Consider the following 22,008-nt stretch of genomic DNA (forward strand, 5'->3'; position numbering starts at 1 on the left):
GGTCTTGCTCTGTTGCCCAGGCTGGAGTGCAGTGGTGCAATCTCGGCTCGTCACAACCTCTGCCTCTCTGGTTCAAGAGATTCTCCTGCCTTAGCCTCCCGAGTAGCTGGGACTACAGGCACATGCCACCATGCCCAGCTATTTTTTTTTTTTTTTTTGTATTTTTAGTAGAGACAGAATTTCACTATGTTGGCCAGGTTGGTCTCGAACACCTGACCTCATGATCTGCCCGCCTCAGCCTCCCAAACTGCTGGGACTACAGGTGTGAGCCTCCGTGCCTGGCCTCGGAACACAAACTTTAAAAAAAGTTGAGGTGGGCCGGGCGCTGTGGCTCAAGCCTGTAATCCCAGCACTTTGGGAGGCTGAGATGGGTGGATCACGAGGTCAGGAAATCGAGACCATCCTGGCTAACACGGTGAAACCCCGTCTCTACTAAAAAATACAAAAAACTAGCCGGGCATGGTGGCGGGCACCTGTAGTCCCAGCTACTCGGGAGGCTGAGGCAGGAGAATGGCGCAAACCCGGGAGGCGGAGCTTGCAGTGAGCTGAGATCCGGCCACTGCACTCCAGCCTGGACGACAGAGCGAGACTCCGTCTCAAAAAAAAAAAAAAAAAAAAAAAGTTGAGGTGAATCATGGTGAGGAAGAAAGTGCGTTAAGGAGTCATTCTTATGGCAGTTTTGGTGGCTGTCGCTCCTAGCATAGTCGATTCCACCAACAGTTGTTGAATGCCTGTTCTGTGCCTGGCCTTGGGCCCTGATATCAAAAGAAGCGCCCATCTCTGTTTAGACCGAGGACCCAGAGGGTGGCCACGGGGCTTTGTTAATTCATCTTCTGCAGCTTTTTTTGCTTCTGATGCGCTTTGACCAACTTCTCCTCAAAAGAACACGTCCTCTCCATGCTTGCATTGCCCAGGTGGTCAGCAGTCACCTCCTGTGGTTGTGATCTGAGTTCAAAGCTCATGCCCAGTGTGACCGTGGAATTGTGTATTTCTGTCCTAGCCCTTAGCTTTGAGTCTTTCCAGATGGAAGAATTCAGAGCTTTGGGAACTCAGGCTGAGAAGTTCCCCCGCAACACCCTGAGGTGCAGGCTTGCCCCCTAACCCCTGTGGCTGCCACCCCCTCACGGCCACCTGCCTTCTCTCCTGCAGGTACCTCACAGGTGACCAGCTGCGGAGCGAGTCATCCCCAGAAGCTTACATCCGCTGCCTGCGCATGGGCTGTCGCTGCATTGAACGTGAGTAGCTCCTTCTTGGCCGAGGTCACGCTCACAGCACATTGAGGATAACCATGTGGTTGCTCTATGTTTTCTTTCAAATTTTAAAAAAGTTTTAATGGACACATAATAACTGTGCATATTTATGGGGTTAGAGTGTGATTTTTCTTTCTTTTTTTTTTTTTTTTGAGACAGAGTCCCTGTCATCTGTATCTCCTCAGCTTCCCCCTGGGCTGGTATTAGAAAAAGGCAGACAGACACCCACGGTGTTTTGGCAGCTGGGTCCTAGGTGTGCACAGGTACCCCATATCACCTGGAATGGGAGTTCTGTGAGCAAATGTGAAAAGAACGATCAGGGCCGGATATGGTGGCTCCTGCCTGTAATCCCAGCACTTTGGGAGGCTGAAGTGGGAGGGGACTGCATGAGGCCGAGAGTTTGAGACCAGCCTGGGCGACATGGTGAGATTCCGTCATTACAAAAAGTAAAAAAATTAGCTGTGTGTGGTGGCATGCACCTGTGGTCCCAACAACTTGAGAGGCTGAGGTGGGAGGATCGCTTGAGCCCAGGAGGTTGAGGCAGTGGTGAGCTGTGATTGTGCCACTGCACTCTAGCCTGGGCAACAGAGTGAGACTCTGTGTCTAAACAGAAAAGAAGAGAAGGGTCAGCTGGCATCTGTGGCTGGGCAGATGGCAGAGGCCTTACTTCCCTCCTTCCTTCTCATAGCCTCTCTGGCTCTTTTCCTTCCAGCCTCTCTCTCACCAAAGGCTCATGGGTGCATTTGGCTGAGAAAAGGCAACAGCCAGCTGGGCATGGTGTCTCATGCCTGTAATCCCAGCACTGTGAGAGATCGAGGTGGGCGGGTCACTTGAGATCAGGAGATCACTTGAGATCAGTTTGAGACCAGTCTGGCCAACATGGCGAAACACTGTCTCTACTAAAAATACGAAAATTGCCAGGTGTGATGGTGCACATCTGTCATCCCAGCTACTTGGGAGGCCGAGGCACAAGAATCGCTTGAGCCTGGGAAGCAGAGGTTGCAGTAAGCTGAGATCGTGCCACTGCACTCCAGCCTGGGCAACAGAGGGAGACTTTGTCTCAAAAAAAAAAAGGCAACAACCACTGACTCAGGCTCCAGTGTTACAAAAATCACTCATCATGGAAGCAATGTTTTGTAGCAGTTATTCTATAGACTTTCCTCCCATTTATGATTTTTCTCCTCCCTCAGGAAAAAACAAATGTTTAGAAGAAAAGCTTTAAGCAGTCAGCTCCTGTGCCCTCAGGGGGTCCAAAAGATTGGGGATGTTCACCTTCCACATGACCCATTTCTGTCTGAAAATTTTACTGTGAACCTTTACAAATAAATTTCTCATTGCTCTGTATCATTTCCACGGGCAAAAAAGGCAGTCAAGGTTTTCAACAGGCAAAGTCAAAATAAAACACGTGGTAAAATCTTCTTTAAAAAGAAGCATTGAGGCCGGGCGCGGTGGCTTAAGCCTGTAATCCCAGCACTTTGGGAGGCCGAGACGGGCGGATCACGAGGTCAGGAGATCGAGACCATCCTGGCTAACACGGTGAAACCCCGTCTCTACTAAAAAATACAAAAAACTAGCCGGGCGAGGTGGCGGGTGCCTGTAGTCCCAGCTACTCGGGAGGCTGAGGCAGGAGAATGGTCTAAACCCGGGAGGCGGAGCTTGCAGTGAGCTGAGATCCGGCCACTGCACCCCAGCCTGGGCGACAGAGCAAGACTCTGTCTCAAAAAAAAAAAAAAAAAAAAAAAGAAGCATTGAGGCCGGGCGCAGTGGCTCATGCCTTTAATCCCAGCACTTCGGGAGGCTGAGGCGGGCGGATCATGAGGACAGGATATCGAGACCACCCTGGCCAACATGATGCAAACCTGTCTTTACTAAAATACAAAAAATTGGGGGCGGAGCATGATGGCCGAATAGGAAGAGCTCCAGTCTCCAACTCCCAGCGCGAGCGACACAGAAGACCGGTGATTTCTGCATTTTCAACTGAGGTACTGAGTTCATCTCACTGGGGAGTGCCGGACGATCGGTGCTGGTCAGCTGCTGCAGCCCGACCAGCTAGAGCTGAAGCAGGGCGAGGCATTGCCTCACCTGGGAAGTGCAAGGGGGAAGGGAATCCCTTTTCCTAGCCAGGGAAACTGAGACACACAACACCTGGAAAATCGGGTAACTCCCACCCCAATACTGCGCTTTAAGCAAACAGGCACACCAGGAGATCATATCCCACACCTGGCCGGGAGGGTCCCACACCCACGGAGCCTCCCTCATTGCTAGCACAGCAGTCTGTGATCTACTGGCAAGGCAGCAGCGAGGCTGGGGGAGGGGCGCCCGCCATTGCCGAGGCTTAAGTAGGTAAACAAAGCTGCTGGGAAGCTCGAACTGGGTGGAGCTCACAGCAGCTCAAGGAAACCTGCCTGTCTCTGTAGACTCCACCTCTGGGGACAGGGCACAGTAAACAATAACAAACGTAGCAGAAACCTCTGCAGACGCAAACGACTGTCTGACAGCTTTGAAGAGAGCAGTGGATCTCCCAACACGGAGGTTGAGATCTGAGAAGGGACAGACTCCCTGCTCAAGTGGGTCCCTGACCCCTGAGTAGCCTAACTGGGAGACATCCCCCACTAGGGGCAGTCTGACATCCCACACCTCACAGAGTGGAGTACACCCCTGAGAGGAAGCTTCCAAAGCAAGAATCAGAGAGGTACACTCGCTGTTCAGAAATATTCTATCTTCTGCAGCCTCTGCTGCTGATACCCAGGCAAACAGGGTCTGGAGTGGACCTCAAGCAATCTCCAACAGACCTACAGCTGAGGGTCCTGACTGTTAGAAGGAAAACTATCAAACAGGAAGGACACCTACACCAAAACCCCATCAGTACATCACCATCATCAAAGACGAGAGGCAGATAAAACCACAAAGATGGGGAAAAAGCAGGGCAGAAAAGCTGGAAATTCAAAAAATAAGAGCGCATCTCCCCCGGCAAAGGAGCGCAGCTCATCGCCAGCAACGGATCAAAGCTGGACGGAGAATGACTTTGACGAGATGAGAGAAGAAGGCTTCAGTCCATCAAATTTCTCAGAGCTAAAGGAGGAATTACGTACCCAGCGCAAAGAAACTAAAAATCTTGAAAAAAAAGTGGAAGAATTGATGGCTAGAGTAATTAATGCAGAGAAGGTCATAAACGAAATGAAAGAGATGAAAACCATGACACGAGAAATACGTGACAAATGCACAAGCTTCAGTAACCGACTCAATCAACTGGAAGAAAGAGTATCAGCGATTGAGGATCAAATGAATGAAATGAAGCGAGAAGAGAAACCAAAAGAAAAAAGAAAAAGAAATGAACAAAGCCTGCAAGAAGTATGAGATTATGTAAAAAGACCAAATCTACGTCTGATTGGGGTGCCTGAAAGTGAGGGGAAAAATGGAACCAAGTTGGAAAACACTCTTCAGGATATCATCCAGGAGAACTTCTCCAACCTAGTAGGGCAGGCCAACATTCAAATCCAGGAAATACAGAAAACGCCACAAAGATACTCCTCGAGAAGAGCAACTCCAAGACACATAATTGCCAGATTCACCAAAGTTGAAATGAATGAAAAAATCTTAAGGGCAGCCAGAGAGAAAGGTCGGGTTACCCACAAAGGGAAGCCCATCAGACTAACAGCAGATCTCTCGGCAGAAACTCTCCAAGCCAGAAGAGAGTGGGGGCCAATATTCAACATTCTTAAAGAAAAGATTTTTAAACCCAGAATTTCATACCCAGCCAAACTAAGTTTCATAAGTGAAGGAGAAATAAAATCCTTTACAGATAAGCAAATGCTTAGAGATTTTGTCACCACTAGGCCTGCCTTACAAGAGACCCTGAAGGAAGCACTAAACATGGAAAGGAACAACCGGTACCAGCCATTGCAAAAACATGCCAAAATGTAAAGACCATCGAGACTAGGAAGAAACTGCATCAACTAACGAGCAAAATAACCAGTTAATATCATAATGGCAGGATCAAGTTCACACATAACAATCTTAACCTTAAATATAAATGGACTAAATGCTCCAATTAAAAGACACAGACTGGCAAACTGGATAAAGAGTCAAGACCCATCAGTCTGCTGTATTCAGGAGACCCATCTCACACACAGAGACATACATAGGCTCAAAATAAAGGGATGGAGGAAGATTTACCAAGCAAATGGAGAACAAAAAAAAGTGGGGGTTGCAATACTAGTCTCTGATAAAACAGACTTTAAACCATCAAAGATCAAAAGAGACAAAGAAGGCCATTACATAATGGTAAAGGGATCAATTCAACAGGAAGAGCTAACTATCCTAAATATATATGCACCCAATACAGGAGCACCCAGATTCATAAAGCAAGTCCTTAGAGACTTACAAAGAGACTTAGACTCCCATACAATAATAATGGGAGACTTCAACACTCCACTGTCAACATTAGACAGATCAACGAGACAGAAAGTTAACAAGGATATCCAGGAATTGAACTCATCTCTGCAGCAAGCAGACCTAATAGACATCTATAGAACTCTCCACCCCAAATCAACAGAATATACATTCTTCTCAGCACCACATCGTACTTACTCCAAAATTGACCACGTAATTGGAAGTAAAGCACTCCTCAGCAAATGTACAAGAACAGAAATTATAACAAACTGTCTCTCAGACCACAGTGCAATCAAGCTAGAACTCAGGACTAAGAAACTCAATCAAAACCGCTCAACTACATGGAAACTGAACAACCTGCTCCTGAATGACTACTGGGTACATCACGAAATGAAGGCAGAAATAAAGATGTTCTTTGAAACCAATGAGAACAAAGATACAACATACCAGAATCTCTGGGACACATTTAAAGCAGTGTGTAGAGGGAAATTTATAGCACTAAATGCCCACAAGAGAAAGCAGGAAAGATCTAAAATTGACACTCTAACATCGCAATTAAAAGAACTAGAGAAGCAAGAGCAAACACATTCGAAAGCTAGCAGAAGGCAAGAAATAACTAAGATCAGAGCAGAACTGAAGGAGATAGAGACACAAAAAACCCTCCAAAAAATCAATGAATCCAGGAGTTGGTTTTTTGAAAAGATCAACAAAATTGACAGACCGCTAGCAAGACTAATAAAGAAGAAAAGAGAGAAGAATCAAATCGACGCAATTAAAAATGATAAAGGGGATATCACCACCGACCCCACAGAAATACAAACTACCATCAGAGAATACTATAAACACCTCTACGCAAATAAACTGGAAAATCTTGAAGAAATGGATAATTTCCTGGACACTTACACTCTTCCAAGACTAAACCAGGAAGAAGTTGAATCCCTGAATAGACCAATGGCAGGCTCTGAAATTGAGGCAATAATTAATAGCCTACCAACCAAAAAAAGTCCAGGACCAGATGGATTCACAGCTGAATTCTACCAGAGGTACAAGGAGGAGTTGGTACCATTCCTTCTGAAACTATTCCAATCAATAGAAAAAGAGGGAGTCCTTCCTAACTCATTTTATGAGGCCAACATCATCCTGATACCAAAGCCTGGCAGAGACACAACAAAAAAAGAAAATTTTAGACCAATATCCCTGATGAACATCGATGCAAAAATCTTCAATAAAATACTGGCAAACCGGATTCAGCAACACATCAAAAAGCTTATCCACCATGATCAAGTGGGCTTCATCCCTGGGATGCAAGGCTGGTTCAACATTCGCAAATCAATAAACATAATCCAGCATATAAACAGAACCAAAGACAAGAACCACATGATTATCTCAATAGATGCAGAAAAGGCTTTTGACAAAATTCAACAGCCTTTCATGCTAAAAACGCTCAATAAATTCGGTATTGATGGAACGTACCTCAAAATAATAAGAGCTATTTATGACAAACCCACAGCCAATATCATACTGAATGGGCAAAAACTGGAAAAATTCCCTTTGAAAACTGGCACAAGACAGGGATGCCCTCTCTCACCACTCCTATTCAACATAGTGTTGGAAGTTCTGGCTAGGGCAATTAGGCAAGAGAAAGAAATCAAGGGTATTCAGTTAGGAAAAGAAGAAGTCAAACTGTCCCTGTTTGCAGATGACATGATTGTATATTTAGAAAATCCCATTGTCTCAGCCCAAAATCTCCTTAAGCTGATAAGCAACTTCAGCAAAGTCTCAGGATACAAAATTAATGTGCAAAAATCACAAGCATTCTTATACACCAGTAACAGACAAACAGAGAGCCAAATCAGGAATGAACTTCCATTCACAATTGCTTCAAAGAGAATAAAATACCTAGGAATCTAACTTACAAGGGATGTAAAGGACCTCTTTAAGGAGAACTACAAACCACTGCTCAGTGAAATAAAAGAGGACACAAACAAATGGAAGAACATACCATGCTTATGGATAGGAAGAATCAATATCGTGAAAATGGCCATACTGCCCAAGGTAATTTATAGATTCAATGCCATCCCCATCAAGCTACCAATGAGTTTCTTCACAGAATTGGAAAAAACTGCTTTAAAGTTCATATGGAACCAAAAAAGAGCCCGCGTCTCCAGGACAATCCTAAGTTAAAAGAACAAAGCTAGAGGCATCACACTACCTGACTTCAAACTCTACTACAAGGCTACAGTAACCAAAACAGCATGGTACTGGTACCAAAACAGAGATATAGACCAATGGAACAGAACAGAGTCCTCAGAAATAATACCACACATCTACAGCCATCTGATCTTTGACAAACCTGAGAGAAACAAGAAATGGGGAAAGGATTCCCTATTTAATAAATGGTGCTGGGAAAATTGGCTAGCCATAAGTAGAAAGCTGAAACTGGATCCTTTCCTTACTCCTTATACGAAAATTAATTCAAGATGGATTAGAGACTTAAATGTTATACCTAATACCATAAAAATCCTAGAGGAAAACCTAGGTAGTACCATTCAGGACATAGGCATGGGCAAAGACTTCATGTCTAAAACACCAAAAGCAACAGCAGCAAAAGCCAAAATTGACAAATGGGATCTCATTAAACTAAAGAGCTTCTGCACAGCAAAAGAAACTACCATCAGAGTGAACAGGTAACCTACAGAATGGGAGAAAATTTTTGCAATCTACTCATCTGACAAAGGGCTAATATCCAGAACCTACAAAGAACTCAAACAAATTTACAAGAAAAAAACCCCATCAAAAAGTGGGCAAAGGATATGAACAGACATTTCTCAAAAGAAGACATTCATACAGCCAACAGACACATGAAAAAATGCTCATCATCACTGGCCATCAGAGAAATGCAAATCAAAACCACAATGAGATACCATCTCACACCAGTTAGAATGGCGATCATTAAAAAGTCAGGAAACAACAGGTGCTGGAGAGGATGTGGAGAAATAGGAACACTTTTACACTGTTGGTTGGATTGTAAACTGGTTCAACCATTATGGAAAACAGTATGGCGATTCCTCAAGGATCTAGAACTAGATGTACCATATGACCCAGCCATCCCATTACTGGGTATATACCCAAAGGATTATAAATTATGCTGCTATAAAGACACATGCACACGTATGTTTATTGCAGCACTATTCACAATAGCAAAGACTTGGAATCAACCCAAATGTCCATCAGTGACAGATTGGATTAAGAAAATGTGGCACATATACACCATGGAATACTATGCAACCATCAAAAAGGATGAGTTTGTGTCCTTTGTAGGGACATGGATGCAGCTGGAAACCATCATTCTCAGCAAACTATCACAAGAACAGAAAACCAAACACCGCATGTTCTCACTCATAGGTGGGAACTGAACAATGAGATCACTTGGACTCAGGAAGGGGAACATCACACACCGGGGCCTATCATGGGGAGGGGGGAGAGGGGAGGGATTGCATTGGGAGTTATACCTGATGTAAATGACAAGTTGATGGGTGCAGCACACCAACATGGCACAAGTATACATATGTAACAAACCTGCACGTTATGCACATGTACCCTACAACTTAAAGTATAATAATAAATAAATTAAAAAATTAACTGGGCGTGGTGGTACGCGTCTATAGTCCCAGCTACTCGGGAGACTGACACAGGGGAATTGCTTGAACCCGGGAGGCGGAGATTGCAGTGGGGTGAGATTGTGCCACTGCACTCCAGCCTGGGCAACAGAGTGAGACTTCATCTTCCAAAAAATAAAAGTAAAAAAACAGCATCGAAACTAGCTTGTCTTGGACAGCTGCACTTGCATTATGTAAGCGCACAGGGAACCCTGCTTACACAGGGAAACCCGTGTCCTCCTGTTGGCAGCCGAATGGAGGGAGTGTGGGCGTCGTTGTCTAGTAACTCAACTGGTGTGTGGGCTGGGGGCTGACCTTGGGGCTGTTGGTGAACACACGTGTTGTTGAGCCTGCCACGTTTCTCCCTGTAGTGGACTGCTGGGACGGGCCCGATGGGAAGCCGATCATCTACCACGGCTGGACGCGGACCACCAAGATCAAGTTTGACGACGTCGTACAGGCCATCAAAGAGCACGCCTTTGTTACCTCAAGGTCAGTTGGCTGATTTTTGGGTGGTGTGACTTAAAGAGGAAGGCAGCTAGGATTGGATGGGCAGATGCACAGACAGGCAAACACACATAGACGCTTCCCTCCAATTGTAGGAAGGTCTGGGCCCCATCTTGGCCAAAGCCAGTGCCATCAAGTTCTCACCCGAGTGTTAGCACCCCCTGCAGGCCGAGAGTGCAGGTTACTCCCGGAATCTAGAGCCCTGAGGAGGCTCTGGCTGGGAAACCCTGTGGCTGCTCCGTGCCCACCCCGCCTCTTCATTCTCTCTGGCCCCCACTTTCAGAACCCTTGAAAGAGAAGGAAAGGCTGGGCGCAGTGGCTCACGCCTGTAATCCTGGCACTTTGGGAGTCTGAGGTGTGATCACCTGAGGTCAGGAGTTGGAGAAGAGCCTGGGCAACATGGTGAAACCCCGTCTCTATCAAATATACAAAAAAAAAAAAAAAAAAAAAAATCAGCTGGGTGCAGTGGCATGCACCTGTGGTCCAAGCTACTAGGGAAGCTGAGATGGGAGGATTGCTTGAACCTGGGAGGCAGAGGTTACAGTGAGCTGAGATTGCACCACTGCACTCCAGCCTAGGCAACGGAGCGAGACCCTGTCTCAAAGAAAAAAAAAAAAGGCAAGGAAAGTTAAAATTCCCCTTCTGTCCTAATTCCCTCTTTTCTGCCTAGTTGTCACCCCCACCAAACCTGTTTCTACAGGCAGAATCCAAGCAGCCAGTAGTGGTGGTAGTGTATTTCTTGAATAGCCGCCTGGGGCCAGGCTCTGTGCTAGGTCCTTTGTACATGTGATCATCTTGATTCTTTGCCGCAAAGTTGGTATGGTCATCCCCATTTAACAGATGAGTATAAATTCAGGCAAGGAGAGGTTAAGTGGATGAGAACATTTAGGTTTGTTTCAAGGGTTTCTAACCTCAGGTCTAATCCTTTTCTGTCCCACTAGAAGATCTTGATTTGGGCTGGAGGTCAACAGAATTGTTCTGTAAAGGGCCAGATGGAAATATTTCAGGCTAGCCGGGCACGGTGGCTCACGCCTGTAATCCCAGCACTTTGGGAGGCCAGGATGGGTGGATCACGGGGTCAGGAGATCGAGATCATCCTGGCTAACACGGTGAAACCCCGTCTCTACTGAAAAATAAAAAAACTAGCCGGGCATGGTGGCGGGCACCTGTAGTCCCTGCTACTCAGGAGGCTGAGGCAGGAGAATGGCGTGAACCTGGGAGGCAGAACTTGCAGTGAGCTGAGATCACGCCACTGCACTCCAGCCTGGGTGGCAGAGCAAGACTCCATCTTAAAAAAAAAAAAAAAAAAAAAAAAAAAAAAAAAAAAAAGAAATATTTCAGGCTTTGTGGGTCCTGTAGTCTCTGTTGCAACTATTCAGCCCTGTTGCTGAAGTGCAAAACAGCCGTGGACAAGAGGTAAACAGATGGGCTTGGCTGTGTTCCGGTTGAAACTTTAATTACAAATTACAGAAATAGATGGCAGGCCAGATTTGGGGCGGAGGCCGTCATATACTGACTCCTGGTCTGGGTTCCTTATTCTTTCTGAGAGCTGGCAAGAGGCCGTCTGTAGGCTCAGTGGAATGGTAGTTGTCTTTTTGTCCCTTCTGGGGTAGAATAGCACTTACGAGTATGGGTTCTGAATCTTTTTTGCCAAGTTTGAATCCAGCTGTGAAGTACTAGCTTGGGCAAAGCACTTACCATTCTATGCTTCAATTCCCACATTAAAAAACAGAGGTGAAAATTGTGTGCAACTCACAGGGCAGTTGTGAAGATTAAATGAGATGCCATTACAGCAAGTGCTAAATGCAGGCATAGAGTTTAGTGTTCAGTCAATAAGATCGATTTTCTTTCTTTCCTTCTTTCTTTCTTTCCTTCTTCTTTCCTTCCTTTCCTTTCCCTTCCTTCCTTCCTTCCCTTTCTATTCCTTCCTTCCTTCCTTTTTTCTTCTCTTCTCTTCTCTTTTCTTTTTTCTTTTCTGAGATGTAGTCTCGCTCTGTCACCCAGGCTAGAGTACAATGGCAGTATCTTGGCTCACTGCAACCTCCACCTCCCGAGTTCAAGTAATTCCCCTGTCTCAGCCTCCCGAGTAGCTGGGATTACAGGCACCTGTCGTCATGCTTGACTAATTTTTATATTTTTGTAGAGACAGAGTTTCACTATGTTGGCCAGGCTGGTCTTGAACTCATGACCTCAGGTGATCCTCCCGCCTCAGCCTCCCGAAGAGCTGGGATTATGGGCATGAGCCACTGCACCCAGCCCGAGTGGTTATTTTTATTGCATTTACCGCAGATGTCCCTCGAGCTGGGTGGAGGCGTTGCTCTGAGACAATGAAATTATGGACGTCTTTTCCCACTTGGCGAAAACCTCTCAATGAAAGCATATGATGTCTCCATCGCAGTGTTCTCCCCCATAGGGCCCTGGCCTTTCTTAGTGCCAACCTCCGCCAGGCAGATGGAAGGAGCCTGTGTTAACAGACACTGTGGAGGGGCTGCTTACACTGCTTGGAGAGTTTGCTTTCCTTTCCAGGACATAGGTGCTTATGGTTGTGAGTTGATAGTCACTCATTGAACATTATCTCATTCGTGGCTAGAGGAAGTTTTTTCTGGTTAAAATAGGCCTGGAATCATCTAACACCTATAGGGCTAGAACTCTGTAATTACACATGAATGCATTAATGTTTTTGCAGCAAAAGGCATCCTTATTGGTATTAAGAGGGATTTAAAAAAATGATTGCAAGCAGCATTCATTCGAATGGTTCACATTTTGCTGCCAGTTAAGTTTTGATACCAACTCACTAGCCTTTGTTCTAAAAGCTTTTTAGCTGTTGTGTTCTAGTAAGGGTGTGTGGATCAGGATCGGGGAATGAGCTGGGTCCACGCTTTCCAGGAGTGATGAGGCTATGATTTACTTGAGCTGGAACATGGTTAAGGATTTTTTTTTTATCATCGTCAGTTTATTTTCACTTTTACCTTCATTTCTATCGAGTGATGTGGTTTCCTGTTTATGGAAGTGACATAGCTGCCTTTAGAATAATTTTGTTTTCGGCCGGGCGTGGTGGCTCACGCCTGTAATCCCAGCAGTTTGGGAGGCCGAGGTGGGTGGATCACAAGGTCAGGAGATCGAGACCATCCTGGCTAACACGGTGAAACCGTGTCTCTACTAAAAATACAAAAAATTAGTCGGGCATGGTGGCGGGTGCCTGTACTCCCAGCTACTCGGGAGGCTGAGACAGGAGAATGGCGTGAACCCAGGAGGCGGAGCTTGCAGTGAGCTGAGATCGCGCCACTGCACTCCAGCCTGGGCGACAGAGCAAGACTCTGTCTCCAAAATAATAATAATAATAATAATAATAATAATTTTGTTTCATAGTAAATGCCATGCACAAGCCTCAAATGGATTCTCGGTGGGAAAAACCCCATCTATACCCTATGTTTCTTGGATAACTGGGGAAATTTGAGTATGTCTAATGATGAATATGTCTAATCATTGTTTAAAGATAATTTCCTGGGGTGACATGGTGTGGTGAAGTCAGGGTATGTTCTTGTTCTTAAGAGATACCTGTGGAGGATGTCCACGTCTCATTTCAGATGCTTCAGGAGGAAACGTAAATACATGTATAAATGAAATGTAAATACAGGCTGGGCACAGTGGCTCACACCTATAATCCCAGCACTTTCGGAGGTCGAGGTGGGTAGATCAGCTGAAGTCAGGAGTTTGAGACCAGCCTAGCCAACATGGTGAAACCCTGTCTCTACTAAAAATACAAAAAATTAGCTGGGCATGCTGGCAGGCACCTGTAATCTCAGCTAGTCAGGAGGCTGAGGCAGGAGAATTGCTTGAACTTGGGAGGCAGAGGTTGCAATGAGCTGAAGTCGTGCCATTGCACTTCAGCCTGGGCAATGAGTGAAACTCCATCTCCAAAAATGTAAAAATAACTAAATGAGTTTTCTGCTCCCTCAGGAGGAGTGTGCGTGTGTTGTATATGTACACACACACACATAAATATATATATGCGTATATATGTATGTATGTATATGCATGTACTAATATGTGAATGTATATAGACGGAGATAGGTGATCCTTATTGGTGAATTCTGTAACTGAATTGACCTACTTGCTAAAATTGACTTGTAACCCCAAATCAAATCTCAAAGCACTCTGAGGTCATTTTAAGACACGCACAAAGTGTGGGAAATGAGACTCATGTGACGCACACGTGTTCAGCTGAGGTTAAGCAAAGCAGCGCTCACCTTCCTGGTCTACAGCATGAAAGCTTCAGCAAGTGTCCTTCTCACCGTCTGTTGAGTGCCACATTTTTCCTGTTTCTGAGCTTTTTCTTGGTAATTTTGCTGTTCAGATGGTCCGAAGCACAGTGCTGAGGGCTGCCTGGTGTTCCTGAGCATGACGAAGGCTGTGGTGTGCCCAATGGAGAAAATACCTGTGTCAGATACGCTTCATTCAGGCACAAATTGCAGTGATGCTGGCTGTGAGCCCTATGTCAGTCAACAATATATACCAAATCAGATGTCTTTAAACAGAAACACACATAAAACAAGGTCAGATTTTGATCCATTGAGGTAAATGTTGTGACCACAGGCTCAAAAGGCCCTGACCCTGTATTTCCCCTTAGGAGCAATGGCTCAGGTATTTGCCAATCAGTGTTGGTGGTGACTTTATGGACCATAACCTCAATAGATGAGAAAAATCAACTCTAGTACACACAAATGATCTATAAATGCAGATACCTTATATAAATATACATATATACACATACAAATAATAAATGTATGCATGCATACATATGTAAATTACCTTTGTGTGTATATGAATGAGAATATATGAAACCAATACACCTTATAAATAAAGGAAAATAAATATACTAAAGTAGGTAGATGCGCACGTGGGACAGTGTCAACGTTGGTGACCCTAGGTGAAGCTTACATGGGTGCTTATTGCACTGTCTTTGATCTTTTCTGTAAGTTTGAAATTTAAAAAAAATTAGAGACTTTTTTTCTGTAAGTTTAAAGACTTGAATGGATGGAAAAAAAGAATAGAGAAAAGGTGCATTCTGGGGTATGGGGAAGCTCCTGGATCAGACTGCAGCTGTTCTGAGTCCCAAGGCTTGTGCCCTCACACCCAGGATAAGGTCCCCTCTCCTTCTGAGAGGGCAGATGTGGGGGCTGTGCCCCAAGCAGCACCCGGTTTCTGTTGCCCCAGGGCCAAGCTGCCCTGGCCCCTCTGTGGGGCAGATGCAGAGGTGCCTGCTCCCCCTGCCGAGCTGCCCACCCTCTTCCGCCTGCAGCTTCCCAGTGATCCTGTCCATCGAGGAGCACTGCAGTGTGGAGCAGCAGCGTCACATGGCCAAGACCTTCAAGGAAGTGTTTGGTGACCTGCTGCTGATGAAGCCCACGGAGGCCAGCGCTGACCAGCTGCCCTCGCCCAGCCAGCTGCGGGAGAAGATCATCATCAAGGTAGGCACCCCGGGTGCTGCTGTCAGCTGTCCAGGGAGCCCAGTGGCTCGGTTCCCTGGCTCGGGGTCCCATTCACCAAGTTCTGTGTCCTACTGGGCCTGCTCCAGGTCCTACTCTACAGGCCCAAACCTGCTCTCCTTACTAACACTGTGACTCCAGGCAAAGCCGTTGACCTTTGGGAGCCTCTGTTCTCACCATTCTCAGGGGGAGATAATATTAGAACCCACCTGGCCAACTTGCTGGGAGTATCATATAAGGGAAGGCGTGCACAGTGCGTGGAACTGCGCCTGTCCTGTAGTTGGTGCTACATTAAAGGCTAACTTGTTATGGTTTATTCGTTCATTGGTGAGCCTTCCCCACCCTCTCTCGGAGTCAGCCTTATTTGAGGTGCTGGAGGTGTCCAGCGACCTGGGTGCTGTTCCTGTGATTGGAGCTTCCGGTTGTGTGGGAGGCGGGCAGTGGCTAGAAAACGCTAAGTGCAGCAATAGAGCTGTTATTCCTAGTGCTACAGGGGAGATGAGTGATTATATGTGCCTAGGGATGCCACGGTAACATTTGGATTTTTGAATTATTAGGATAAAGAGACTAGATATGCAGTGGCTTAAAGCACAGAAGAGTTTATTTCTTCCCCACGTGAGGAAGAATGTTCTGTGAGTTTTGAGCTCTAACCCACAAGGTGACTCAGGGACCTGGGAACCCTCATTCTGCTCTACCATCTCTCAGGGCAGCAGTTTTCAACTGGGGTTTTACAGACCCCCAAAGAATCCACGGTTAGAATCAGAGGGGCATGTGAACTTCAACAGAAAAAAAAAATTACATCTTTATTTGTTTAAGCTGTACATAAAACTTAATACTTCCTTCCATTATGAACGTTGGCAGCAAGCCACTTGGGGGCTCTGTCACCAGTGGAAGTCATGAGTATTTTCATATCACATTTACAGTTACTGCAAATATTTCAAAATAATGTGCTCGTCATCACTTTGGAATTATGGAGGTTATTAGATCTGCCTCTAGATCTTATTTAAGATGATAATAAAGAAACACATCTATTAGTGTATTGCAAATATTTATTTAATATCCTTTTTTTTTTTTGGAGATGGAGTCTCACTCTGTCCCCCAGGCTGGAGTGCAGTGGTGCGATCTCGGCTCACTGCAAGCGCTGCCTCCCGGGTTCATGCCATTCTCCTGCCTCAGCCTCCCAGAGTAGCTAGGACAACAGGCACTGCCACTACGCCTGGCTAATTGTTTTTGTATTTTTAGTAGAGACGGGGTTTCACCGTGTTGGCCAGGATGGTCTCGATCTCCTGACTTCGTGATCTGCCCGTCTCAGCCACCCAAAGTGCTGGGATTACAGGCGTGAGCCACCGCGCCCGGCCTATTTAATGTCTTAATCATGTTTCGATATAATCGAGTTTCCTTTGTAATTTTATGCATTATTATTCTGAGAAAGGGATCTGTAGCCTTCTCCAGATTTTGAAGGAGCTCATTACACAAAAATGGTGAAGGGACTTTGCTTTGTCCTTGTTTGTGTGGTAGACGCTGGGTCTCAGGCACATCCGAGTTCCAGCTCAGAGCACGGGAAGTCCAAGGGTGTCCAGGGCAAATGGTTTCTGGTAAGCAAGTCAGCTGTCCTGTCCTTTTGTGTTCTGTGCATGAGAACTCAGTCGTGTTACCTGCAAGGGCGGTGGAATCTGAAGTCCCTAGCGGGCAGCCTTTCATGGAAGGAGCGAATGTGAATTTTGTTGACATTCCCACAAGCTCATGGGGAAGGACAAACAGCTGTTTCCTAGGTATTTCAGTGTGTTCATGCAGCTGTCACAAAATACCATAAACTGGGTGGCTTATAAACAACAGGAACTGATTTATCACGGTTCTGGAGGCTGGAAGTTCAAGGTCAGGGTGCTGGTATGAGAGTCCTCTTCCAAGTTGTAGGCTGTCAACTTCTAGTTGTGTCCTCACATGGTGAAAGGGGTGAGGCAGCTCTCTGGGGCCCCTTTTATTTTTAAATATTTATTTATTAATAAATAACCATCTGGGACATGGAGATATCTTTGGCCTCTTTTATAAGGGCACCGTTCCAATTCATGAGAGCTCTACCCTCATTCCCATTCATGAGAGCTCTACCCTCATTCCCATTCATGAGAGCTCTACCCTCATTCCCATTCATAAGAGCTCTACTCTCATTCCCATTCATGAGGACTCTACCCTCATGACCTAATCACCTTCTGTGTTAACCCATTCTCACACTGCTCATAAAGACATACCCAAGGCATACCCAAGGCTGGGTAATTTATAAAGGAAAGACGTTTAATGGACTCATGGTTCCACATGGCTGGGGAGGCCTCACAATCATATCAGAAGATGAAGGAGGAGCAAAGTCACATCTTACATTGTGGCAGGCAAGAGAGCTTGTGCAGGGAAACTCCCATTTATAAAACCAGATCTCATGAGATGTGTTCACTATCACAAGAATACCACGTGAAAGACACACCCCCATGATTCAGTTATCTCCCACTGGGTTCCTCCCATGACATGTAGGAATTATGGGAGCTACAATTCAAGATGAGATTTGGGTGGGGACACAGCCACCATCTTCCAAAACCACCGTCTCCAAATACCATTACATTGGGGATTAGGTTTCAACATACACATTTTGGGAGGACACAGACATTTAGACCATAGCAGTAAGCAGAGAAGGGGGATGTCCTACCAGGTTGGGGGAATAGCACACACAAGGGTGTGGATGGTGTCAACATGTGGCATATACCCTCAGTTGTCACTGGGTCACCAAGATACATTGGGCACAATCCTTATGTTCCAAGAAGTCATGGTTTGGTAGGGAGACAAACCCATCAACAGAGAAACACCAGGCAGTGCAAGGAGCTTTGGCTAAGCCGAACCAGAGGAGGGGATGTTGGTGCCCCCATGGGTAAGAGCGTCAGTGCACAGGGAGTGTTTGGCCAAGACTGTGACCCTCAAGGTACAGATGTTTACTTAAGCAGGAGATCAGCTGTCATTGTCTTAGCCTTGCAGATGAGAAGTGTGAGGCCTGGAGAAGTGCAGCCACCTGCCCAGGGTCACAAGTTAACAAAATAGCTCCCGCACTGTTTGCGCCCAGGCAGTTGTTTCGGAGATGCCAAGGGATGCTTCCTGGCAGGATAAGGGGTGGAGGGAGCTTGGCCATGGAGGGTCCATGGCTTCTCAGGCACCTGGTTGGTGACTCTTCAGGGCAGCCTGGTTGCATTTGCTCTTCCCTGCTCCCAGCTCATTCCTTCTGTTTCCATTAGGATGGCTTGCTGCGTGTTCCCAGGGATTTTTCAGCTCTTGTTCTAGGATGCAAAGTACTGAAGGTCCCTTTAAGAGCACCCTCTGCCCCACATCTGATATGCTGTGGCTCACTTCTTTCTATTTCAAGAAATGAGGTGGAAATGGCATTGGCCAGTCACCTTGTACCATGCACTGGGCTAGGCATGGTCATACGTATCTTCTTCCTCAGTCTCGTCACGACACTGCAGGACGAATAACCTCAGCCCTTGCCCACTTTACAGATGTGGACATTGAGATTCAGAGGTTAAATAGCTCAGCCAGGGGCACACATTTAGTATTTGCTGATGAAATTATTCAAGGTCAAGGTGGTCTGCCCTCAAAGCCTGCTTTCCCATGCCTGTATCATGTATCATGCTGCCATTCACAACGGGACACTGAGGTCCTGCTTCACTGTTGGCACTTAACTTTCACGTTCTTTGACTTACGGGATCCCACAGGGGCTGCCACATCCCCATTTTACGAGACAGATTACTGAGACTCTGATGATGACTCAGTCAAGGTCACATGGCCAGTAAGGTAATAGGCCCTGAATTCAAATCTGGATCTGACTCCCCATCCTGAGCTCCTTCACCAGGTTACATGACCCTCAACTTACAGACGCTTGCCTGAGTGGGAGGCCAGGTGTCATCACTGTCTTAATCTTGTAGATGAGAAGTCTGAGGCTCAGAGAAGTGTAGGCACTTGCCCGGGGTCACACAGCTGGTCGAATAGCTTTAGTGCTGTTTGCACCCAGGTCGCCTTAGTCTAATCCCCAGCGGGTCTCCTGCCATCCTGCCCAGCCTGTTCCCTCTGGACTGCAGCCTGCCTTTCCCTCTGTGTGCTGGAGAAGGCTGGGCACAGGGGGTGTTGCGTATTCACCGAGTATCAACAGAGCACTTACTGTCTGCTAAGTGCTCTTCTAGCACAAGAGACTCAACAGGAAGCAAAACAACATCCCTGCCCTTATTGGGCTTATGTTCTAGCCGTGAAGACAGAAGACAATCACATGGTGTGTGTAGGGCTAGAAATGTGAGACAAATAAAGCAGGCCTGGGGCTAGAGAGTGGCAGGATGGGAAGGGGACTGTGGGCTATTTTTATTTATTTATTTATTTTTGGGACAGAGTCTCACTCTGTTGCCCAGACTGGAGTGCAGTGGTGCAGTCTCAGCTCACTGCAACCTCCACCTCCCAGGTTCAAGCAATCTTACTGTCTCAGCCTCCCGAGTAGCTGGGATTACAGGTGCGTGCCACCACGTCTGGCTAATTTTTATATTTTTGTAGATACAGGTTTTCGCCATGTTGGCCAGGCTGATCTAGAACTCCTGAGCTCAAGTGATCTGTCTGCTTCAATCTCCCAAAGTGTTGGGCTTATAGGCGTGAGTCACTGTGCCCGGCCAGTGTAGGCTATATTTAGATGAAGCTATAAGGAAAGTTCCTCCTCCTCGTTCAGGGTAACTTGGAGAGCTGAACAGACTAAGAGGGAAGCCAGGCAGCAAGAACAGGCAGTGCAAAGGCCCTGGGTGGGAAGAGGCAGATGAAGGCTGCTGGCTCGAAGACCTAAACTTGGGTCTCCATGGAGACAGTCTATGTGTATGTTTTCCCCTCAGCATAAGAAGCTGGGTCCCCGAGGCGACGTGGATGTCAACGTGGAGGACAAGAAGGATGAGCACAAGCAACAGGGAGAGCTGTACATGTGGGATTCCATCGACCAGGTGGGCCTTGGTCCCTTCCCATAGCCACTATGGCCACCCCCCTCGCAGCTGCTTCTTGGAGCCTTGCAGGGAGCTCTGAGAATATGCCTGTCTTTTCCATTTTTAGTCAAGTGAGTTTTTGCCATGCGAATTTACCTTCCTACTTAAACTTTATCTATTTTGTGAGACAGGGTCTCACTCTGTCACCCAGGCTGGAGTGCAGTGGTGTGATCGCGGCTCACTGCAGCCTTGACCTCCCAGGCTCCAGTGATCCTTCCACCTCGACCTCCCTGAGTCTCTGGGACTGCATGTGCGCAGCACCATGCCTGGCTAATTTTTTATATTTTTTCAGAGACAGGATTTAGTCACGTTGCCGTGGCTGATTTCAAACTCCTGGGCTCAAGCAATCCTCCCATCTTGGCCTCTCAAAGTGCTGAGATTATAGGCATGAGCTGCTAAGCCTGGCCAACTTTATTTTCCTTTTGCATTTTTAATGTTTTACTTTGAAATAATTTTAGATTCAATATAATATATTTACATACACATACAAATGGTATGGGATATTCCCATCTACCTTTACCAAGCTTCTCCAAATGTTATTAATAACATCCTACATAACCACAGTATAATTAGTGCAATCAGGAAATTAACATTGGTACAATACTAATAATTAGTTTATAGACTGTATTTCAGTGTTACCACTGTGTCCATTCAGGCTGTTTTCCTGTTTCGAGATCCAGTACCTGTTGCCGCGTGCACTTAGGTTGCCCTGACTTCCTCGTGTCCTCCAATCCAGAGTTGTTCCACCAGAAGCCTTATTTTTCAGGCTCTAATGCTGCTTCTATCCCTTTACCTAATGTGTATATCCATTTTTGAGTATGTTTTTACATGTCTTCTTATATCCTAGATATAAACATAACAACGGCAATATTTATTATTTATTTATTTTAGATAGTTTTGTTCCATTGCCCGGGCTGGAGTGCAGTGGTACCATCTCAGCTCACCACAGACTCCACCTCCCGGTTGAAGTGATTCTTGTGCCTTAGCTTTCTGAGTAGCTGGGACGACAGGCGCGCACCACCATGCCCTGCTAATTTTTGTAGTCTTAGTAGAGATGGTGTTTCACTATGTTGGCCAGGCTGGTCTTGAACTCCTGATCTCAAGTGATCTGCCCACCTCGGCTTCCTGAAGTGCTAGGATTACCGGTGTGGGCCACTGTGACCAGCCAAAAATGGCAATATTTAAGTAAAGAATTAAGTTGGGCCAGGCACGGTGGCTCATGCCTATAATCCTAGCACCTTGGGAGGCTGAGGCGGGCATATCACGAGGTCAGGAGATCGAGACTATGCTGGCCAACATGGTGAAACCCCGTCTCTACTAAAAATACAAAAATAAGCTGGGCATGGTGGCACATGCCTATAGTCCCAGCTACTCGGGAGGCTGAGGCAGGAGAATTACTTGAACCTGGGAGGCGGAGGTTTCAGTGAGCTGAGATTGAGCCACTGCACTCCAGCCTGGGTGACAGACGGAGACTCTGTCTCAAAAAAAAAAAAAAAAAAAGGGGGCAGCACACCTACGTGGCACATGTATATGTGTGTAACAAACCTGCACATTGTGCACATGTATCCTAGAACTTAAAGTATAATAAAAAAATAAAAATAAAAACGTTATTTAAAAAAAAGAAAGTTTCTGCATACCCTGCACCCAGCCTCCTCTCACATTAACATCATGC

General features: G+C 46.2%; 1 protein-coding gene across 5 annotated transcripts in view; it reads left to right on the forward strand.

Annotated features, from left to right (window-relative positions):
• Nucleotides 1-22,008, forward strand: part of LOC105491204 (phospholipase C gamma 2) — a 237,073-nt gene that overhangs the window by 160,384 nt on the left and 54,681 nt on the right. For all 5 annotated transcript variants that reach the window (XM_071085005.1, XM_071085006.1, XM_011757391.2 and 2 more), the window contains 4 exons: nt 1,150-1,235; nt 9,673-9,793; nt 15,111-15,279; nt 20,193-20,297. In XM_071085005.1, the coding sequence (XP_070941106.1) occupies nt 1,150-1,235; nt 9,673-9,793; nt 15,111-15,279; nt 20,193-20,297 (481 nt within the window). The remainder of the gene's footprint in view (nt 1-1,149; nt 1,236-9,672; nt 9,794-15,110; nt 15,280-20,192; nt 20,298-22,008) is intronic.

Source organism: Macaca nemestrina, chromosome 18, assembly GCF_043159975.1.
Source record: "Macaca nemestrina isolate mMacNem1 chromosome 18, mMacNem.hap1, whole genome shotgun sequence".
Classification (NCBI taxonomy): Eukaryota; Metazoa; Chordata; class Mammalia; order Primates; family Cercopithecidae; genus Macaca; species Macaca nemestrina.